The sequence below is a fragment of the Antechinus flavipes genome, chromosome 2 (genome assembly GCF_016432865.1).
Source record: "Antechinus flavipes isolate AdamAnt ecotype Samford, QLD, Australia chromosome 2, AdamAnt_v2, whole genome shotgun sequence".
NCBI classification, from domain to species: Eukaryota; Metazoa; Chordata; class Mammalia; order Dasyuromorphia; family Dasyuridae; genus Antechinus; species Antechinus flavipes.
This window is the reverse complement of record NC_067399.1, coordinates 61,762,052-61,784,894: the sequence shown is the minus strand read 5'-3', so window position 1 is coordinate 61,784,894 and position 22,843 is coordinate 61,762,052. Positions and strand designations below refer to the sequence as shown.

The 22,843-nt window shown below is 40.2% G+C and overlaps 1 protein-coding gene across 1 annotated transcript in view; it reads left to right on the top strand.

Annotated features, from left to right (window-relative positions):
* The window catches only part of CES4A (carboxylesterase 4A), a 43,400-nt gene that overhangs the window by 5,856 nt on the left and 14,701 nt on the right, over positions 1-22,843 (top strand). Inside the window, exons 2-8 of the mRNA XM_051973540.1 lie at positions 14,055-14,250; positions 14,739-14,880; positions 16,137-16,270; positions 16,503-16,656; positions 17,439-17,543; positions 19,360-19,464; positions 21,188-21,226. Of these exons, the coding sequence (XP_051829500.1) occupies positions 14,055-14,250; positions 14,739-14,880; positions 16,137-16,270; positions 16,503-16,656; positions 17,439-17,543; positions 19,360-19,464; positions 21,188-21,226 (875 nt within the window). The remainder of the gene's footprint in view (positions 1-14,054; positions 14,251-14,738; positions 14,881-16,136; positions 16,271-16,502; positions 16,657-17,438; positions 17,544-19,359; positions 19,465-21,187; positions 21,227-22,843) is intronic.

Sequence of the window (22,843 nt, the reverse complement as noted above, 5' to 3'; positions counted from 1 at the left end):
AAGTTTATCCTGCTATGTGGTGGTATGAGATGTTGTTCTACATCTAGTTTCTGCTGGAATACTTTTCAGTTTTCCCATCAGTTTTTGTTAAATATTGAGTTCTTGCATCAATCACTACTTCCTTTGGGTTTATGAAGCATTAGACTACTGTATTCCTTTGCTTCTGTATCATGTACTTAATCTGTTCACTGATCAATATCTCTTTTCTATTCAGTCCCAAATTATTTTGATGATTAGTATTGTGTAATGTGATTTGAGACCTGGTACTGCTAAGCTCCCTTTATCATGAAAAATATTATCCATTCCCAGGTAAAGAAGTGATGGTGTCTGAATTCAGATTGAAGCATACTTTTTTAACTTTATTTTTCTTGAGATGTTTTTTCTGTTTTCTTTCACAACATGACTAATATGGAAATATATTTTGCAAGATTACACATGTATAATGTATATTGACTTGCTTGCCAATGAGAGGGTGGAAGGGAAAGAGAATTTGGAACTCAAAGTTTTAAAAACAAATGTTAAAAATTCTTTTTACATATAACTGGGAACAAGTAAATACTAAATAAATTTTTTAAAGAAAATTAAAACTATATTTTTGACCTTTTCTTCCTGCAGATAAATTTTGTTATTAATTTTTATAGCTCTATAAAATAATCTTTTGGCATTTTCATTGGTATAGTGCTAAATAAAATAATTAGTTTAGGGAGTGTTGTCATTTTTATTACATTGGCTTAGTCTATACTCACTAGTTCTTTATATTCTACCCTAGGGTTTCAAGGAAAAATCATTTAAAATTTAGAGTTGGCTTATATCTGGGATCTCACCAAAAGGAGATTAGAAAATACTCAATGAACTATGCTAGTTAGGTATTGACTTATTTATTTCCTTTGCACAAAAGAAATGTTAAAAACATAAAAGATTCACAAGTGCACATTGACAAAGACATAAAATAAAGCACTAACTTATAACCACTATCCTACATTCCCGGTAGTTTGTGGCTTAGAATATCAAAACAGGTACCAATGACATTAATTTTGATTTCTGGGAAAACTTATGAACTGATTATTAAAGAGATGATTGACAAGTATGTAGAAAGAAAAGCAATTATTATAAAGAGTCAGTGTGACTTAATCAAGAATAGACAGGTTCATTAGTGTCTCTACTGGGTCATATACCCAAAGAGATCATAAAGGAAGGAAAGGGACCCACACGTGCAAAAATGTTTGTAGCAGCTCTCTTTGTAATGGCAAGAAACTTGAAACTGAGTGAATGCCCATCCGTTAGAGAAAGGATGAATAAGTTATGGTATGTGAATGTTATGGGACATGATTGTTCTATAAGAAACAATCAGCAGGGTGATTTCAGAAAGGCCTGGAGAGATTTACATAAACTGATACTAAGTGAAGTGAGTAGAACTAAGAGATCATTGTACACAGCAACAAGATTATACAATGATCAATTCTGATGGACATGGCTCTCTTCAACAATGAGATGGTTCAGGCCAGTTTCAATGGTCTTGTGATAAAGAGAGCCATCTGTACCCAAAAAGAGGACTATGGGAACTGAGTGTGGACCACAATATAGTATTTTTACTCTTTTTGTTGTTGTTTACTTGCATTTTGTTTTCTTTCTCATTTTTTTTTTCATTTTTGATCTGATCTTTCTTGTGCAGCATGGTAATTGTGGAAATATGTATAATTGTGGAAATATGTATAGAAGAATTGCACGTGTTTAACATATATTGGATTACTTGCCATCTGGGGTGGGGGGAAGGAAGGGGAAAAACTTTGGAACACAAGATTTTACAAGGGTGAATGTTGAAAATTACTATACATGTTTTGAAAATAAAAAGCCTTAATTAGAAAAGTAATTTAAAAAAAGAATAGAACAGGTTTTAGATTAACTAAGCTATCTTCATTTCTTTTCTGAAAGTATAACTAAATAGTAAATAAGGAGAATATTATGGAGAAAGTTTATCTAGATTTTAAAATTTTCATTTTAAATTTTTAATTGTATTTTTTTTATTTGTTTATCAAGCACCTACTATATGCCTAGAATTATGCTAGGTACTGGATATATAAGGAAAAGAAAGGAAAAAAGGAAGGAAGGAAGGAAGGAAGGAAGGAAGGAAGGAAGGAAGGAAGGAAGGAAGGAAGGAAGGAAGGAAGGAAGGAAGGAAGGAAGGAAGAAGGAAGGAAGAAGGAAGGAAGGATGGATCTTTGATCTCCAGAAGCTGTCACTTTATCAGGAAAAACAGCATATTAGCATGAATAAAAATATAATGTAGTGGAGGAGGAAGTAAATAGATTTATCCTCATTTTACACATAGGAAACTGAAGTCTACATAGAAAAAGTTATTTGCCTAATGTCACACAAATAATAAATATCAGGATTTTAACCTGGAATTTTTTATTCCAAATCCAGGATTCTCTAATCTAACATTTCAATTACAAAAGCATTTTTACATCTACTTTCTTGTTTTATCCTCACAATAATCCAAAACAGGTATTGGTTATTCCCATTTTACAGATTAAGAAAATTATGGCCCATTAAGATGGAAGTTATTTATTTGATTTAACAGAATTAATAGACAAGGTTTTCTATTTGAAAATGCACTGCTCTTTGAACTATGTCATGAATTGAGGCCTTGTCCATCCTGGAAAATCAATAAAGATAGCAAGGCCCTCCTTCCATCAACTTTCCCCTATCCCCAGTCCTAATCACTGACAAGTAGTGTCTAGAATGAGGAACGTGACCATTTTACTGTATTTTGCCCGTGTAAGACCAGGCCTAGAAAATTGTGCTCTGTTCTTAGCTCCCTGTTTTAGGAAGGATATTGCTAAGCTGGAGAGAAGACCTAGGAGACCAAATAGGATGATAAAGGAAAACCCTATTATAAAGATCAAAGGAAGACCTCAAAGAGATTTCACCTGGAGATGTGAAGATTTGAGGGAACAATTGGGGGCAAACACAACACCTGTCTTCCTGCATTTGAAAGTTTGTGACATAGAAGAAGGTTTAGATTCGTACTTCTGGGCCTCTTAGAACAGAGCTAGGGAGCACTGAGTAAAAGAGACAGTAAATATTAGGAAAAAGCTTCCTTACAATCAAACTTGTTGGCAGATGAAGCTATCTCCCTATTGCTACCATCATCAACCTAAGCCTTCATGAGTATTTGTGAGGGATATTGTCAAGGGGATGCCCATTTTCTTTTCCATCAAGTTAGGTGGCCTTTGAGTACCTTTTGGGTTCTGAGATTCTGTTCTCTGTTTCCTAGTAGTTGTGGAACATATTGAAGGATTCTGGAAGCCTCATTAGTTAGTCAACAAATATTTTCTAAATGTTTATATATGCTGGCACAAATCCAAGAGAACTTCACTTCCTGATTCCCACTTTAGGGTTTTTCAGGGAATCGGGGAAAAGGGAAGGAAGGAAGGATCCTGGGCATCAGCATAGGGACAGCCAAAGGTAATTTGATGACTGGGACACCTAAAGATACGGCAGAGAAGACACAGGTGTTTTGTGTCCCATTTATCAAACCCTTTTAGGCATTCTAAAGCATATATTTTCACAGAATCTCCATTTGAACGAAACACCTAATTCAATGGCAGAGGTCATTTACTTGTGTCAACTTGACTTCAGCTAAAAAGAGCAGTTATTCATGTTTCTGGGCATTCAGATACACGTCAGGATCTCATGGAGAACGACAAAGATATTGGAGAGAAGCCAGATTCAAATTCATGGCGCTTGCATGTGCTGGCAGCCCCCCTTAGCCTAACTGAACAGAAGGAATGACTAAGCAGCCCCTAAAGGGAAGGAGTCATTTGCTTTGCCAACAAAAAAAGTAAGGGGTCTTTTATGAAGAGATTCCTTGATAAGCCAGACTTTCTCCACTTGATTGGTTTCAGTTCAGTCATTTTCCACTCTTTGTGACCCCATTTGGAGTTTTCTTGTCAAAGATACTGAAGTGGTTTGCCATTTCCTTCTCCAGCTCATTTTACAGATAAGGAAATGAGACAGAGTTAGGTGATTTGCCCAGGATCACACAACCACTGAGTGTCTGAAGCCACAGTCTATGACTAGAATTGTGGGTGTCAAGAAAATTTAAATAACAACATCCCCGAATATTATAGCCAAGAAATCAGTCACCAAACAAATTCTTCCTCTACCTCTCTCTAGAATTTTGGAACTGGGCCATGTGGTGAGATGGGAATCAGGAGCTCAGAACTTCTAGTTTCCCAATCAGGTTTGGAAATAACTCATTCGTGCATTCAGTATCTGGTTATTGAGTTCCAACTGTGTGCGCAGGTTAGCTAATTTGAATAGATGAGAAGGAAGCTTCTAGACTGTAGATTTAAACCTGTGGGAGATGTTTTCTCCAGCATAGCATGATAGGATGGGGATAAATAAAAAAACAACGAAGTAGGTCAGAGAGTTAGTCTTGGTCAATATCTAAAACTGAGGTAAAGAAATAGGGTTTGGCCAGGTTTTGGAGGGCCTTGAATGTCAAGTTTTGGGGGTGAACTTAAGATTATGGGATGTTTTCTTCAAAAATACAAAATTGCAGAATCTTAGAGCTGGAAGCCTCTGGTTCCCACCCCTCTCGTTTGACAGAGGAAAGAACTGAGTAAAAATGACTTGCCCATAGCCATACAGTTAATTATGAGCAGAACAAAGACTAGAACTAGGGACTACCTAACTTTAAAAGCTAAGAATCAAACCCAAGCCCAAGAATCTTATTACACCATACTTTGTTGGTGGGGGTATTCTTAATACTTAATTATTAACAAAATTAAAAAAATAATACTTAATACCACATCTCATCTCCACCTTAGTAGATAGTCTGCCAGAATTTCTGTGGTCTCAAATTAGACGATATGTATCTCCCAACACACATATGGTCAGTTATTACCCATATTCCATGCCTCTGTAGCTGGGCAAGATCTCCCAAAACTCATGATCCACGGATATCATTTTCAAAAACCCATTATCATCTCTGTAACCACGATGGGGCTTCTGAGGAGGACTCAAGTGAAAGAAAGTCACATTCTTTTTTAAATGAAAGACTCCTGGGAAATGGACTCAAATCCAAGTTTCCTATCTATAGTTAGTATATATGCCCTTCTTTCCTCTCTCCATCTTTCTCTTCTCTTTCTGTCACAGAGGGACTCCTGGGATTTAGGGTTTTTAGGGACTTTAGATATATAGTACAAACCCTTCATTTTACAGATGAGGAACCTGAGATTTGGAAAGGTTAAGTCACAGAGATGAAATGGAACTCAAATCCAAGTTTCCTAACTATAATTATACATACACATATGCATGCATAAATATACATATATATGGAGGTGGAGAGAGAAAGAAAGAGAGAAGGGGAAAGAAGTGACAGAAAGAGAAGAAAGAGGTGGAGAGAGGAAAGAAGGGAGAAAGGGAGAGTAAGAAGAGAGGAGAAGGAATCAAAGAAGAGGAGAAAGAGGAAAAGAAGAGAGGAGAGGGAAGGAGGAAATCAGAGAAAGAAAGAGACAAAGAGAAGAGAAGAAAGAGATACATAGAGAGAGGAGAGACAGAGAGAGGAGGGAAAAAGGAAGAGAGAAGAGAAGAGAGAGATGGAGAAGGGGGAAGAGGGAGAGAGAAACAGAAAAGGAGAGGAGAAGGGAGGAAAAGAGAAGGAAAGAGGAGAAGAAAGGAAAGAAAAGGGAGGATATTAGAGAGAAAGAAACAGAAAGGGAGGGAATCAGAGAGAAAAGAAGACAGTAAGACAGAGAAAGAGTCAAGAAAGACAGACAGACAAATAGACATAGAAAGGAAGAGAGAGAAAGGAGAGAGAGAGAGAGAGAGAGAGAGAGAGAGAGAGAGAGAGAGAGAGAGAGAGAGAGAGAAAGAGAGAGAAAGAGAGAGAGAGAGAGAGAGAGAGACTGAGATAGACACAGAAACAGAGAGGAGATACATAGAAAGCACAGAGAAAGACAGAAACAGAGACAAAGACAGAATCAAGGAAATAGCCAGAGACAGAGGAGGAGACAGAGTCAGAGAGACAGACAAGATAGACAGAAACAGAGAGATAAAGGGAGATAGAGACAAAGACAGATAGGGATTCAGAGTTAGAGAATTAGGAGCCATTTGTGAGCTTGACTTCAAAGCTGCTCAGTTTTCCCTGCTCTATTTTCCATACCTGGCAACCAGCCTAAGGTGATACTCCCAAATATAGATCCCATTTGTTCAGCTTGAGCCCTACTGCATCCCAGTGACCCATCAGTCTCAACCTCCCCTACAATGTATGTACTACAATGTATGTAATTCCACCTTGTCTAGCTCTCTGCTATAACCAGACCCTTAATAGGGAAGCCTCCTCCAAGCCCTTCTCTAGCCTCAGCCCTAACCCTGCAAAAACCTATTCTTTTTTTTCCCTGGACCCAGTGCCTCCTTCATTAATCTGTTTGTTTTTGTAGTGAGTTTTGTTTCGGAAATAATGAAGTTAAGTGACTTACCAGAATCCCATAACTAATAAGTGACTGAAGCTAAATTTGAGCTCAGGTCTTCCCAATTTCTGGTTGATTAGAAGGCGTACCTTTAGAAGATTCCTAGTTCTTTTAATATTGACTAATGCTGCCCCTGATAATGAGGCTTTTCACACTCACCTGTCTGAAAGACCCGGAAGTACATCTCACCAAAAGCAAAGAGAGTAAAAATAGACCTCATCTTTTTTTCCTTCCCCAAACCAAAAGCAAATGTACTGCTCTTCCTATTGTACCATGCAATAACAAAAAGAAAAAGGTAATGAATGGATAAATTTTTAAAAGACCTGAGTTCAAATTCTGCCTTTGACACATGTCGGTTAAGGGACCCTAGGCAGGTCAAGTAACTTCTCATCACCTCAGACAACCTTCTAAGATTGTAAATTGCAGAGCAGGTGTGGAGATGCCTGATAGGTGGAGGACTACACTTCGGACCTGGAAAACCTGAGTATATATTGAGATTCAGATGTATACTTGTATAGCTTGTAAGCTATGCAACTCTAAGCAAGACCCTTAACCTCCCCATTCTTCAGTTTCCTCCTCTATAAACTGAAAAGATTAGACCTGAAGATGTCTAAGTTTCCTCCCAGTTTTAAATCTCTGGCTCTCTGATCTGCATTAGTGAGGGTATTGCTTCTATCAATGAAATCTTAGACCCATTTCCCACGAGAGCCAATAATTGGGTATGAGAAGACTTAGGTCCTAAACATGGCACTGTTCCTCACCACTTGGAAGATGCTAATTATTCGGGCTCTCTAGGGCTCAGCTTCCATATCTACTTAAATCTCAAGACTCTGATGCCTTTGTTATCATAGGAAGTTAGTGCCGAGCCCCCAGAGTGGGGGTGACATGACATGGCTGGAAACACATGATAGATAGCTCTAGGCTAATCTACACTCAGGATTGCTTATATTGGAGAGGAGAAGTCTGAGCTCATGTTCCTTTCCAGCAAGGGTTATCACAAAAGTAGAAAAGGCGTGGTTTTTCCCTTTTGTTTCTGATCTTTCTTTCACAATATGACTAATATGGAAATATGTTTAAAATGATTGTACATGTATAATCTATTTGTTGCTCTCTTGGGGAAAAGAGGGAGGGGGAAAATTTGAAACTCAAAACTCTTACAAAAATGAACATTGATGTTTAACATATATTGGATTACTTGCCATCTGGGAAGAGGATAGGAGGAAGGGAGGGAAAAAATTTGGAACACAAGATTTTGCAAGGGTGAATGTTGAAAATTATCCATGTATATACTTTGAAAATAAAAGGCTTTAATTAAAAATGAAAAAAAAATAAAAAAGAAGGTTGAAAATTATCTTTACATATAATTGGAAAAATAAAATGCTATTGAGAAATAAAACAACAAAGGTAAAAGATGACAGTTACATGTTTTCCATTTCTGCTGAGACTGTATGACAGAACAAAGCATATAGCAAGAACTTAATATATGCAGGTTGACTGCTGAAATGGAGTATTGGACTTGGAATTAATTAGACTAGGATTCAGATCCTGCCTCACATACTAGTTTCGCAATCCTTGACAAATAAATCCAGGTGTCCTCAAACTACAGCCGCGGGCCAGATGCAGCAACTGAGGACGTTTATCCCCCTCACCCAGGGCTATGAAGTTTCTTTATTTAAAGGCCCACAAAACAAAGTTTTTGTTTTTACTATAGTCCGGCCGTCCAACAGTCTGAGGGACAGTGAACTGGCCCCCTATGTAAAAAGTTTGAGAACCCTTTAATCTCTCTAAATTTGTTTCTTCATCTGACATGGAAATGATAATAGCATCAATCTTGAAGCAAATCAATCTGAAGCTAAAAAGAACTGAATTCAAATCCTACTTTGAATACGTAGCTGTGACAACTACTTGACAAGTCACTTAATCTTCCCTGGTCTCAATTTCCTTATCTGTAAAATGGGCATCATAATAATACCTGTTTCTCAGGGTCATAAGAATAAAATGAGATAATATTTGTAAAGCTTTTTGAAAATTTTAAAACATCATTTAAATTCAAGCTATCATTATTATTACCTGATAGAGTTATTGTGAGGATTAAATAACACAAGTTAGATAGATAGACAGACTGACAGACAGACTGATAGATAGACAGACATATAAATTTTATAAACATGAGCTTTTATTATTGAAGACAAAAGAAAAATGGATTTAAATCAAAACATGAAAAACAGGTTAATTCTAAGGAAGGATTTACTAAGAGATTTACTGAGAACCTAGAAGAGATCTTGCAGTTTTCCTTCTTTTAAAATTTTTAAATAAAAGCAAGAGAGATTCCTCTCTAGCCTAGATGGCCTTGCAAGGTCCCATCCAGTCTTAAGAATCTGATTGAAGGCAATATGGTGAAAGGAGAAAACATGAAAATCTGGGTTCTAATTCCCCCTCTGATAGCGGTGAGGATGGATAAATTACTCCAACTGTCTGCATCTCAATTTCCTCTTCTGTAAAGTGGTTAGAATGATGCCCTTGGTAATTGTTTCATGGAATTTCGGTGAGGATCAAATGAGATAATGTATGTAAAATCACTTTGTAGACCTTAAATCCCCATATTATCCCAACTGTTATTATTGGAATTTGTGGGGAATGGATTAAGGAGAGAAGACTTCCAGGGCAAAGATAAATAAATGCTCCATTAAGCTGGTTTTTCTCAGTTACGATAAAAGAATTTTTTAGCTTCATTTGTGGCCTCTTTTCAAAGCTTTATGGTTATCACAATATATGTTGACATCTTCTATCACCATAGGAGGAGGAGACTCAGATTCTTGTGGGTGGAGTTTTTCAGTTTACTCAGATCTTCCCAGCTCTCACAATAATAGAAGGCAGATAAATCAGCTTCCCAGACAGAGTTTTCCTAAACAGATTCTACCATTCCCCTTGGCTGGTGTTCTACCAATATCAACTGGAGACGCTTACTTAGATCCTGTTTCAATCACTAGGAGAATGTCGTTGTTGGTGTGGATAAGCCTGGCCGTCTGCTTCCCAGCTTTGGGTAAGATTCTTCCATACCTGTCTTTGTCAGATAGAGGAGAGGACAAAACTAAGAAAATAGAACGAAATCTAAAAAATACGAGTCATAGATTACGGAATAGAGGTGTTAAAGATATAGCCCATGGGTCTCATGAGGCCCAGAACACTCCCAAGGGCAGGCCAAACCAGATTAAAATATAATTGGAAAATATTTAACAAGAGAAATTAGAATATAATAAAATACAGATAACACTGTATTTTTATAGCTAAATCAACATGCAGCTCAAAAGATCCTTACGTACAGGTTAGTGGTTTCTGTTTCCACCCAACTTTGACACTTGACACTGCTAGAAAACACAGAACTTTGAAAAACTAGAAGCGGAGTTTAAATATACAAGCACAGCTTGTCTTGGCTCCCCTACCCATCCCTGGAGTTTGGCCTGGTCTCTCTGCTTCCTAAAAGTTCTTCTGTGTGTAAGGTCCTCCCTTTAAGATTTCTAAATAACTTTCCTTATGACAATCCTATGAGGTGGTAATATTAGCATAATTATTGCAATATTACAAATGAAAACTGAGACTGGGAGGTAGAATTACTTACCCAAGCTTATATACTCAATAGAGAGCCAGGATTTGAACACATATCATTGGATCATAAGACTTTAGAGTTTGGAATCACTTTAATTAACTCTTTCATTTTAAAGATAAACTAAAGAACAGAGGGAGATAATGGCCTATGTAAAATCATGTAGCTAAGTAAGTAGTAGAGCAACTCATTTTTCCACATTTAAGTTCAGAACTTTCCTCTTCTTTATGGGGATGGGGTTCCCGCCACCATGTGAAATCAGGTGAAAATGAATCCCAAGAGAAATTCAGAAAACCAACCACCATGACAACTAAGACAGCACCTGTGTGAGTAATGAAGGAGTCCCTTGTGCTAAATGGAGTATTAGAAATGGCAAGATTTCATAACTGATTAAATATCTAGGATATTTAATCAGCTATGAGCCTGAGAACCCAGGATAGAAAATTAAGGAGTTAGGTAGAGGAGTATTGCATGGGGTTGGGGATGGACAGAGGATAATGGGCTCTGTTTTGGACATGTTGCGTGTCTCCAGAACATTTAATTAGAAATGAATAACATACTGTTGATGATTCAGGACTGAAGCTCGGGGAGAGACTGGGGATGGGGTATATAGATCTGTGAGTCATCTGCTCAGAGATTATAATTATACCCATAGGAGTGGATGAGATCACTGAGACAGAGTATACAAGACAGAATTGTTAGATTCTCAGCCCCCTGGGTGTGTGGCCAGCAAAACTCTAGAGTGTTAAATGAGATTCAAAAGTAATTTGGGAAGTGTTTAACAACCTAAAGCAAAATATATTGCAACATAGATAATATTCACCTGTGGTTTTCTAAGTTAATGACCTGCCTCAAGGACCAGTTTCTACTTGAGTTTGATTCCATTGGAGAAAAAAGTCTAGAGGGCCTAGGCTAGAACCTTGAGATACGGTATGGAGGACATGTCAAGAACAGTCAGACAAGTGATAAAAGAACTGAGACAGTAATATAATAACAAGGCTTTAAGGTTTACTCAGTACTTTACAAATACTGCTTAATTTTTATCATCACATCAGCCTTGGGAAGCAAAGGTAACTATTATTTCCATTTTACAGTTGAGAAAAATGAGATTGAGAGAGTGCCTTGCACAGAGTCACATATCTAGTAAGCATCAGAGGCCAGGTTTGAACTCATGTCTTCTTGTTTGGTGTTCTAGCACTTGGTCAGTGGGTAGTTTCATAAAAACACAGAAAAGAGAAAACATACAGAAGAAGAGAGATATTCAACAGGGTCAGATGAAGCAGAGAGATTAAGGAGGATGAGAATGGAAACAACAAAGTACATAAAATTTGGCAGCTGAGATTACTGAAAACTTTTAAGAGAACTGTTTCAATTGAATGAAGAAGGGAAGCCTCATCAAGGGTTAAGGAGTTGGTAAAAAGAAAGGGAGTGGAGGTAACAAATTAGACAGCCAGGACTTTGGCTGGGAAATAGAAGAGAAAAAAGGAATGGAGGAGATGGCCAGACTCAGTGACAGCTTTTTAAAGATGGGAGAGATGAATATGTTTAAGAACAGTAAGACCATTAAAGAGAGACTGAAGCTGGAGAGGATGATTGAGGGGACAATCTGTCAGAAAAGATGGAAAGGGATGACATCAAGGTCACACATAGAAGATATGGATTTTGCAAGAAGAAGGGAGAAAGTATGTGAGAGCCAGTAGTTAAATGTTCAGTGTGAGCACTTCATAACTCAGAAATTGGCAAATGCTAACAATCAGGGCTTGATTTATTGTTTTGTTGATTGGGTTTTGACTCAAGAAAGAGATAGATAAATGTTAAGAAAGTGTTTGAAATTTAAAAAGTGTATTGCGAGTACATTTTCCTCCTTAGAATTAGTTGTTAAACATTTACCAACACATCCCTGGAGAAGACTCAGCTCTTTGTCAAACACTGGAGGAATAGAGAGAATAAAAGATTATGTCAGAGAGTTTGAGACGATGAAAGAGAAGCAGGAGTCACAAGGAATGGCCTTCATTTTTCTGTAAAGAAAGAGGCAAAGTCCTCAGTAGAGAAGGTGGAAGGAGGAAGAGGTATGAGAGGCTTGAAGTTTGAAACCACTTCTGTGGGAAGTGCGATAGGGAATCAGCTGTGGAACAATGAAAGTGTTGCTTTGCTGTAGAAAGGGCTCAGTTGGAGTCAGAATTTGCAGAGTGCCCAGTGAGCTCAGTTGTATGACTTCCTCCCACTCCATTAGCAGCACGTGAGTAGGATTGAGGCAGAAGGTAGCAGCAATTCACTCACAGGGCTTGGAGGAGGAGAGGTTTCTCCACAAACAGAAGAGTTTGGAAGTTGCAGTAGAAAGCAAGGAGTATTCTGATTTCCCCTCCACGGCCAGTAGAAAGGGACAGAGGAGAGGGGCACTATGAAAGGGGGGATCACCAGTGCTACAGAGGATGTATAAGCCAGATAGCTATGAATGCAAACACGTTGGAAGGAGCAGAGGAAGCAGATATTTTCTTTTAGAAAAGGAATTCCAGAGGATCCAGTAGAAGGGTTAGACAGAGCTGAGAAGAGTCATGGGAAGTGGAAGGCTAAATAAGATGGGGAGGGGGGTTGAGTGCCATTAACTCTTAGGTAGCCAGTGATGAAGTGACTCTAAGAGAGGGAGAGTAACAGGTGGTGAGAGTTTGGAAGCCATTAGAAGACAGTGGGCGGCCGATGGCTTAGATGGAACACTCTGATGCCATTGTCCCAGCCACTGGGTGGGGTAATGGTATTGTAGAGAAGTCTGGGGGAGTGATGGATCTTGCTACTTGTTTTTCCTCTCTGATCATGTTTCCCTTGGAAAACAGGAATAAGAATGCCTGTGTTCTTATTTACTCCAGAGGGTTGTTATAGAAAGATAATGCAAAGGACTTGACAGGCTTTACAACACCCACATATATGTAAGTTATTTTTAAGCTACTAACTAAGTGAACTTGTAGGAATGTGAGCTAGAAGGGACTTGCATAGTATACAGTGGGAGGAGTGCGGATGTTTATTACTTCCTAAATAATGTCAGGGAAGTTGTCATGTAGCTTCTCTGGATCTCAGTTTCCTCATCTGCAAAATGTGTCCAGGACATTGCCCCATACACTATGATCCTTCCAAAAATATCTATCGTTGTTACAAATGGGGAAATAACTCATTAGACTCCACAACCCCTGACCCCAGGGCTTAGCTTATTTAACCAACTTCCTGTTGCCCAGTCAAGCACAGGCAAATTCTGATCCAAAAGGGAGAAAGAAGGAGATATGAGTCACTTGTTAAAAGGATAGATCTGAGAGAAGAGCAAAGACTCTGGGACGCAGAGGAGAGATTTGTATAAGGTACAGAATGGGTATCACCATCATTGTCATTGACACTGACAAATGTAAAGACCATTAAAAGGTCTGGAAACTGGTCTGTATTTGAGCCTGTGAGAGCCCTGTGAGAGATATAACATGTGTTGTCATTCCTATTTTATGGAGGAGGAAACTGAGGGTTAGTGAGGTCAAAAGATTTGTCCATGATCCCCTTGGTGGAAAATTTCAGAGATAGGCTCTGGAGCACCCAGTTTCCCTAAAAAATAACTCTAGAGATTATCTAATACAAGTCCTCATTTTATCTTGTATAGGAAATAATTGAAGTACAAAGAATGAGGACAAATGTCTTGCCTAAAATCATAAGGGTAATAATAATTTCAATTCAAATATTCAATAAATAAAATTCAATTCAAAGCACTTTGAGCTTTCTAAAGTGTCTTTGGAATAATACTATCTATGAGGTTGCGTTTTTGTTCCCATTTTATAGCTGGGGAAACCAAAGCTCCGAAAGAAAAACTTGTCCATGATTCAATAGCTTGTGGTTGCCTGAGGCAGAATCTGAAGCCAGGTTTCCCACCTCCAAGGGCAACGATCAATTTGCCATAATGTCCTACCTCCCCCTTTAAACTCCTCTCCTTGCCTCCCCAGGTTCCTCAGGCCGACCTGTGGCAGTAACAAAGTACGGCGTACTCCTTGGAAAGCAGACCCGTGTGGGAGGAAAAACTGTCAACGTTTACCTGGGGGTCCCTTTCGCCAAGCCTCCTGTGGGCAAGCTGAGATTTGCTCCTCCAGAGCCTCCTGAGCCTTGGAATAATCTAAGAAATGCAGTCACCTACCCTCCTGCGTGAGATTCTCACCTTTAGCTTTTTGGGGTGTTGAGGAATGATAAGAAACTAGGAGCGGTCACTTGGCCCTATTCCCCGCCCTCAGGCAGAGTTGTTGCTAATCTTTGGGGATCAGACTGATTAGGGAAGTTTGGCAAGGGAGGAGACCTAGTGACCTATCCCAGTGAGCATCAACCTTTCTGAAAGCACCTGCCTTTCCACCCCAAATCAGCTAGTTATTGAATTATCTAGCCTGTTTCTGGATTGGCTCTGTGCTGGACCAAGAAATGCTGGGGTGATCAGAAAGGGTCTCCCAGGAAAGCACAAATTTCTGAGCATTGACCATAGTAGACACCTGGGCAAATTGAGGTTAGGATGGCTTGATTTAGCAAATGGAGCCTTGAGAATAGGTCAAATTTGAAGAGAATGGGGGTGGGTAGTAATTTTTGCTTTTCATGGCACTGTATGGACACCTACCAAATATTTAAGTTCCCTTTCTATCATTCAGGTGCATCCAACAGTACTGGGGCCAAATTGCACACCTATACTTTACAACCCAAAAATACCAAACCTGGCTAAAATTCCAGGAGGATTGCCTGTATCTGAACATATATACACCAGCCCATGCCCAGAAGAAGAGCAGACTACCGGTGAGTCACTCTTCTTCATCCCTTCCCAGTCTTCCTCAGCTCTCTCAGTTCAAGCATCTTCTTCCAGGTAACCAGTAGCTTGATGTCTGTAGATGGCATTTTTCTGTTTGCATCAAGCCTTGGCACACTGTAAAACCTCCTAAATGAGTTCTATATATATTCAAAGGAGTTTGATTAGCAATCCACAGAAGAAGAATCAAGTGGATGACAATGCCTATTGGGCAAATTACAAAATGCTGGTAACTTTGTATATGTAGCCAGGACAGATGGACAATGTCTGTAGCCTGATGGCTCTTGATTGCACATGGGAAAAATACAGTGGATAGTGGACTTCTCCTTTGGACTTGAATTCAGTTCAAATCTTCCCTCGGAAACAGTTTAGCTATGTAACCCTGGGAAAATCACTTAACCTCTTATCTGCCTCAATTTTCTTATCTGTAAAATAGGAATAATAATAGCACAATAACCCTGGGTTGTTGTGAGGATTAATTGACATAATAATTTGTATTTTTCAAACCTTGAAGAATTATATAAATGATAGCTACAATGATAATGATGATGATGACAAAGTGATGATTATGTGTCAAATACTGTACCAGGTGCTGTGGATACAAGTACAAAGAATGAAACAATCGCTATTCAATGAGGTTATGTTCAAAGTATTTAAGCCCTCACTGTGTGTCAATCACTGTGCTATACTTTTCTATATTCATCACGAAGATGAGAATGTAATTTGAGAAGGAAATGGACAAGTGCTCATAAAGAATATAAGCAAGAATATAAGTTCCATGAGGACAATCTATTTTCTATTTTTGTCTATGCATTCCCAATACCTAGCAATACTTTGCACATGGTAGACATTTGATAGATGATTTTGAATTAAATTGGCATAGTTAGTTGACAACCCCTATCACTTGACTTTTGGACCAATACTCTTTTCACAGCTTAAAATTTAGTTCAATTCAACAAATATTTGTTAAGTGCCTACTGTGTCTAGGAATTGTTCTAAATGCTGGAAATATAAATAAGAAGAGTCTTTTATCTCAAGGAAATTTCAATCAAATAGGGGAAAACAAGACTCAAAAGAAAGCTAGACACTTTTAAAAATAAAAATAAAAAATTAAATTTAAAAAATAAAAATAAAAAAACATTTTGGCCTAGGGATGGGCCAGAAAGATCACATGATCCAGTCCAGATGGTCAGTGTGGAAGAACAGCTCTATAGATCAGGGCAACTGCCTGCTTGGTTCTCTGTAGGTGATGGTCTGGTTTCCTGGTGGTGCCTTCGTGATAGGAGCAGCCTCTACGTATGATGGCTCTGTGCTATCTGCCTATGAGGATGTGGTGGTGGTTTCCATTCAGAATCGACTTGGCATCCTGGGCTTCCTCAGGTAAGAGTTGGGAGGAATCCTGAGAGGGGGCTAGGAAACAGATGGGTCGGGGCAGGTCCAACAGAGATGGGAAGCCTGGGACTGAGGATGGGACCATGTGGTACATACTCAAGTGGGGATGGGATCAAATAGGGGTGGTGCCATGGGATCCCACAGAGCTGGAAGGCAGTGGTAAAGTTATTCTGGAGGCAGAAGCTGGTCTCCAGTCTCTGAGCGGATTTTTGACTTTCAGCACTGGAGATGCCCATGCCCGAGGGAACTGGGCACTGCTGGACCAGATAGCAGCTTTGCGTTGGGTGCAAGAGAACATTGCTGGTTTTGGCGGGGACCCCAGCTCAGTGACCCTGTTTGGCCAGTCTTCGGGAGCCATATGTATTTCAGGGCTGGTAAGTGGAATAATGGGAAGTAGGCCACAAAAGGTGGATAAGGGAGTGATTCGTTACTTCAAGCAGCTGGGCTCAGAGTGAATTAGTGGAAAATTCACCAGTTCAAGAGTTAAAGGATCCACTTTAAATGTTGTCTCTAATGACTATTCTCTGTGAGATTTCTCATTTTCCTGAACCTATAAAATGAGATAGTTGAACTAGAATTTTGTCATTCCTTCAAAAGCAAATTTATGGTCTATAACAGAGGCAAGTTGTCAGTACATCCTAGATGCCCTGATCAAGTGACTTCCTCCTTGTGCGGTTGATGAAATTATAGAAGATAAGGGTAAGGTAAGAGAGACAACAAAGTATTAAGCCTTTAGCAAAATGCAAAGATATATCTGCACTATTTTAATCCTTTTTAAGTTGTGAAGTTCTTCAGCCAAGCTAGAGAACAACACAGAGAAATAAGCTTGTCCACAGAGTGTACTGTCATGACTATCTTCACAGGAACACTCTTGCATACTGCCATAGCTCCATACCAGTGTTTCAGAGAAACAGCAGACCTCAACCTTCTGAAATCACACTTATATCATGCTCCAATGTCCCAGTTCTTACATAAGATGTTTGGTTCAACTCCCTAATTTTATAAAAGACAGTCCAGAGAAGTTGATAGCAGAGATCACAAGTGACAGAAAAGAACCAAAATACAATGATTCTAAATTCATCAACCTTATAAAAATAGCATTCCACCACTACCCTCTGCTCTTCATCTGTTGCCTTCTCCTACTTGATTTCTGCAGATTCTGTCTCCCTTATCTAAGGGCCTCTTCCATCGGGCCATCTCTCAGAGTGGAACAGCTCTCCTAAAGTTCTTCATTTCTTATGACCCACTGAAGATTGCCAAGGTGGGTACCCTCAGTCCCCAGGATGACTAAGAAAGAGTATCCCTTCCCCTAAGAAGGCTACCATTGTTAGACCCAACAGACAGACTTGGCGACACTTATGGATCTCTCAGAATATAAGAAGAATTGGGTAGAGAATGTGGATCTCTCTGACAAGATATACTCAATTCAACTCAACAAACATTTTTACTTTTTTTTTCAATTATCAAGCATTTAATTTTTCTTCTTCCCATCCACCATGCAAAAAAAAAAAGACCCTTGTAGTAAACATGCATAGTCAAGCAAAACACATTTTCATATTAATCATGTCCAAAAATTGTGTGACAAATATGTTTTGTGTACCAACTATGTTCATTGGTATAACTAGGATTTTTTTTATCTGGGACCAAGTTGGATGAAAGAAAGAGGAGGTGGAATTTAACTTGCCATGATATGGTCACAAGATAGGTGTGAAAAAAGAAGGAAATTCACCCTAAGACATATTTTCTACATTGCTAAAGGACTAACTGATATTTGGGATAGGAGAAAATCCACCCTAGAATAAAAACAACATCATTAAGGATGAAGAAGATCACACTTGGAGGAAGGAAGAATAGCCCTGAACAATGCTGTTGGTTGTCTTCCAAATTTGAACACCCTTCTAAATTGGCCCCATCCTTAATGGAATAACCAGGGGTTTGACAATAACTACTCCCAAAAAGCCTGATTAAAATATCATAGAAATACAATAGGAACACAAATAAATAGTGATAGGCGCAAAGTGAGATCCAGGCAAAGTACCCTAGGAAAAGATGAGGGAAAAGAAAATATTTTTTCAATAGCAAACTCAGGGAAGGCTCCATGGAGGAATTGGTACATACAGGTAATGGGATGGGATGGGATTTTAACTGAGTCAAGGAAGTTTGGAATCTGTATAATTAGGAGAATGATGGTGTCATCAGGGAGGTGAGGGAATTCACACCAGTAGAGGAATAGGGAGTGACTAGTTTAAATAAGGAAGATGATTAGTTTTATTTTCGACATATTGAATAGATGCTCCTAGAACATTTTTCTGCCCCCTAGACTGGTCTGAATCCCAACAATCTAATGGATTGGGAGCTCCTCCCGATCCGCTGATGATTAGCTTCCAAGAGCTCCCTAAACAGCCAAACCCAGACTTACTTTGGGCTGCCAGAGACATTTCCACTTAGATGTCTTCATTAGTAATATGAATAGTTCACATTTTAAATGTTGAACTCATTACAATCTGGTGAGCCAGGTATTATTAGTATTCCTATTCCTACTTTACAGAGAAAGAAACAGATTGAAGTTTAGTGACTAATTTGTTATACAAAAACAGCAAATATTTAGCCATGTGGTCAGGAGTTGGGGAGGTACAAAGTTTACATAAGAGATGATCCCTACCCAAAAGCAATCTAGCCATATCTAGGCCAAGATGCTAATCCAGGTCTTCTGACTGCATAGTATTTTTCCCATTAAACCATACTTCCTTTCATTAAAGAGCAAAACCTTGGCTCCCATTACAGAATAGGGAGTGGATGTTGCAAGGATTCTGAGTCTCAACCCTGACACCAGACAGATTTGGGGCTGCCCATCCCAAAGAACTGGGATATAGATGGGGATGAAGAGAATGAGACTGTGCCATAGATTCAGGGATACTTCTCCAAGAAGTCCCCGGGGGCCTTCTGAGGCCACAGAAACTGAGTTCCTAGCCCAAGAAATTGGCCGAGAGGGACTAATAGAGCCAGAGGGATCTAGGAGGAGATGGTTGAAATCAAAGGGATATATGTTGCTGACTTCTTGCTCCCTCTACCTACAGAGAATTGCTAAAGTGGCCCAATGTGAAACTAACAGTACCCAAGTCCTGGTGCAGTGTCTCAGATCCAAGACTGAGGCGGAGATCCAGAAGGTGTCTAACGAAATGGTAAGTTGATCCAGAAAGGAGAGGAAAACAATCGTTCTAGTTAAGCTAGGGCTGATGTCCCAGCCCTGGTCATGAGATTCACAAAAGTTTGACTTTAGCCTGGCCCTTCCCACCAGATTTGCCAACTGAGTTTCCTGACAACACCATGAGATCCATGGTTTCCAGAGACATCATTTTCCTACTTTTTTCCCACAAAAACTTTCTAAGATCATAGAATTAGAGCATTTATTTATTACAACGTTTATATATAGTGCTGGGCACTATACCCTGGAAGGCCAAAGAGATAGTTCCTGCTCTCAATTGAAGGGTTATTAGAGATCACTTGCTTCAAACCCCTCAAATTACAGATCAGGATCCTGAGGGCCAGACGCTAAATGACTTGGTTCAGGTGACCCAAGCACCAAACACAGTCAGGATCTGACCAGGTCTTCTGAACTCTATTCCAAAGCCCTCTTCCATGATTCTGTGTCAGCTCAGAATCAGTTTGTGCTTCTGGGAGCTGTGCCTTCCTGCAGACCCCCTGGCATCCTGGAGGTCAGATCCCCTTGTTGTGGAGAGGAACAGCATCATCCCTCTCTCCCAAAGCGTCCCATGCTGCTTCCAGAGGTAGCCCTGCCTATTAAATATATAGCTGAAAGACCCTAGTTTGGGTTACAATTCTGCCCATATGTTTGCTTTGTAGTCTATGGAATTCTTTTTCCATCCCTGACCCTCTTAGTATCATTACTGATAAAATGGACTAGATGATCTTTAAAGTCCTTTTTCTGCTCAAAATCCCCTGACCACAATGGCAAAGACAACATTGCCCCTGCCCTTGGCAGGGTTCCTGAATTGGGAATACGTGCTCCCTGTCTCCTGCTCCCTCCCCACAGAGTCTCCCTCTCAGGGACTCATTTCCTCCCCAGGAAGGAAATATCAATAGTTTCTGGGGATGACTCTGATCCCTAATGTCAAAGAGGGCTCCCTGTCTGACTCTGACTTTATCCTGGCCCCAACCTTGGCTGAGGAACTTCAACATGGTGTCCAATATGGAAGAAGCCTCAGAATTTTTCTGCATTAATTTTTCAATTTGTGTCTAGGACCTCAGTTTCTCTGACTCCTTCCTTCTTTTCCTTTACTCTTCTTTCTGCCTCCTTTTAAATTTTGTTGATTTCCCTAGAATCTAAGGGTTAAAATTTAAGATTTCTGTCTTTTTTCTGAGTCTGTCCCTCAATCTTTGTCTACCTCTTCTTAACAACCCTTTTTCCTTTTTGTATCCATTCATCTCTATGTCTATACATGTCTCTATCTCTCTGCCCCTTAGTTTATGAGTTTGTGTCATTTCTCTGTCTCTGTCTCTTCCTCCCTTTCTCTTTTTCTGTCTCTCTGTCTGTCTGTCTTCTCTCTCTCCTCCCTCGCTCTCATTGCTCAGAAACTAACCATCCTCAATCCCCACAAGCCACCCTTCTCCCACTACTCATAATTCATCCAGAGTGAATGAACCAAACCCAAACCTGTGTCCCAAAGTATAAAATGAAGGTTAGAGATGAGGAAGGAAGTTATCCCCCTCTTTTCCCATGTTCCCTCCCTCCTTTTAACTAGGCTGGGCTGTGCATAGGCAGGACCCGCCCTCCTCCCTTAGATCTCCAATATAGGGTAAATCAACCACCCTGCTTCCTCGTCTCAATCTAGTCCCCAAACCTGTTTATAACGCACCTCAACCTTTTCTTCTCTTTGCCCACAGAACTTCTTCAGACTGAACTTCACCGATAACCCTCAGGAGGTAGGTTGGCTGTGATTTCCAAACCTTAAGCAGGGGTCCTCAAACTTGTTAAATAGGGGGCCAGTTCACTGTCCCTCAGACTGTTGGAGGGCCGGACTATAGTAAAAACAAAAACTTTGTATTGTGGTCCTTTAAATAAAGAAACTTCATAGCCCTGGGTGAGGGGGTAAACGTCCTCAGCTGACGCATCTGGTCTGCGGGCCATAGTTTGAGGACCCCTCCCTGAAGGTGACCCCTGGGTTTGCCCAAGTGGTCTTTATCTGGTTCAGTGGAGGCAGAGACCAGGTGCAAAAATTACCCCTTTGCAGAGATTCCTGGGTAGACCTGCAGGAAGGAGATCAGTGCGGATGCTTGGAGTGGTTCAGGAAGGTTTTACCATTAAAAAGCCACTGTCTTAACTAGCGTATGTTTATATGTCTAAATAGATAGATAATACACATACACACGTGTGTATATATTTGATTATATACATATCTGTGTATTTTGTTGTTCAGTCATTTTCAATGGAGTCCAGCTCTTCGTGACCCCATCTGGAAATTTCTGGGCAAAGATACTGGAGTGGTTTGCCATTTCCTTCTCTAGCTCATTTTACAGATGAGGAAACTGAGGCACACAGGGTAAAGTATCATGCCCAGAGTCACATAACTAGTGTCTGAGTCCAGATTTGAACTCCAGGTCTAATGCTCTACCCATTGGCAACCCTTATATCAATGCATACATGCACAAGTATATATTTATATGTATAAGTGTGTGCACCTGTACATACATGGAGATACATATGTGTACAACTATTGTGTAGTTGTATATAGATACACAAGTGCCTGTTTATCTTTCTGTATATCCACATATATGTACGTGTGTACAGTTTTCTATGTACTATACTTTGCATGCATGTGTATGTAGCAAAGACAGACTGATCCACAGCGGGCTGACTCTTGAAGCACGTACACACATTCCCCTCCCGGTCTCAGTCCCAGAGAGTATGTAAAAGCTTGCAGGAAGCCTGTTTCCCGCCCCGCATCCCTGAGAAGCTGGGATGAAAATTGTTCTGACTGACTGGATGCCTCGGTGGCCAGACACACGAAATGGGTGGCTTCCGGCGTCACTGACCAAGCCACTCTGGCCACTGCTTCTGTGTCCATGTGACGGAAGCTGACGGGCTTGTCCCAGACTCCCAGGTCACCCAGAAGCTTCCCTTGCAGAACGGTCCCTTACCTGGGAGGAGGGATCAAGGTGCTCCCGGTGGAGCACTGGACAGCTGCCCCCCTTGACGCTTCAGAAGCGGGTCTAAGTAGTCTTGCCTTAGAGGCACAAGGTAAAAAGGGCCGCTTAGAGGGCACCGCCCCCCTCTCTCTGCCCATTCAGTCCTGCCCTCCCAATCCCTGGATCATCAGGCGCCGACACTTTTGTCATCCCACCATTCCAGCCTCAGTCAGATACTGCTTCCGGTGGCTGCTTGGCGCGAACCCCGCACGTGCTGCAAGGACCCTCCCCCACCTCCTGGCAGCCCGCTCCTGCCCCCCGAAACCCCTTGTTACTTTGGGCAGGTCACGTGCCCTCTCGGGGTTTGGATCGCTTTCTCTGTATAACGAGAGGAGGGCGGACCAGCCGAGCGCC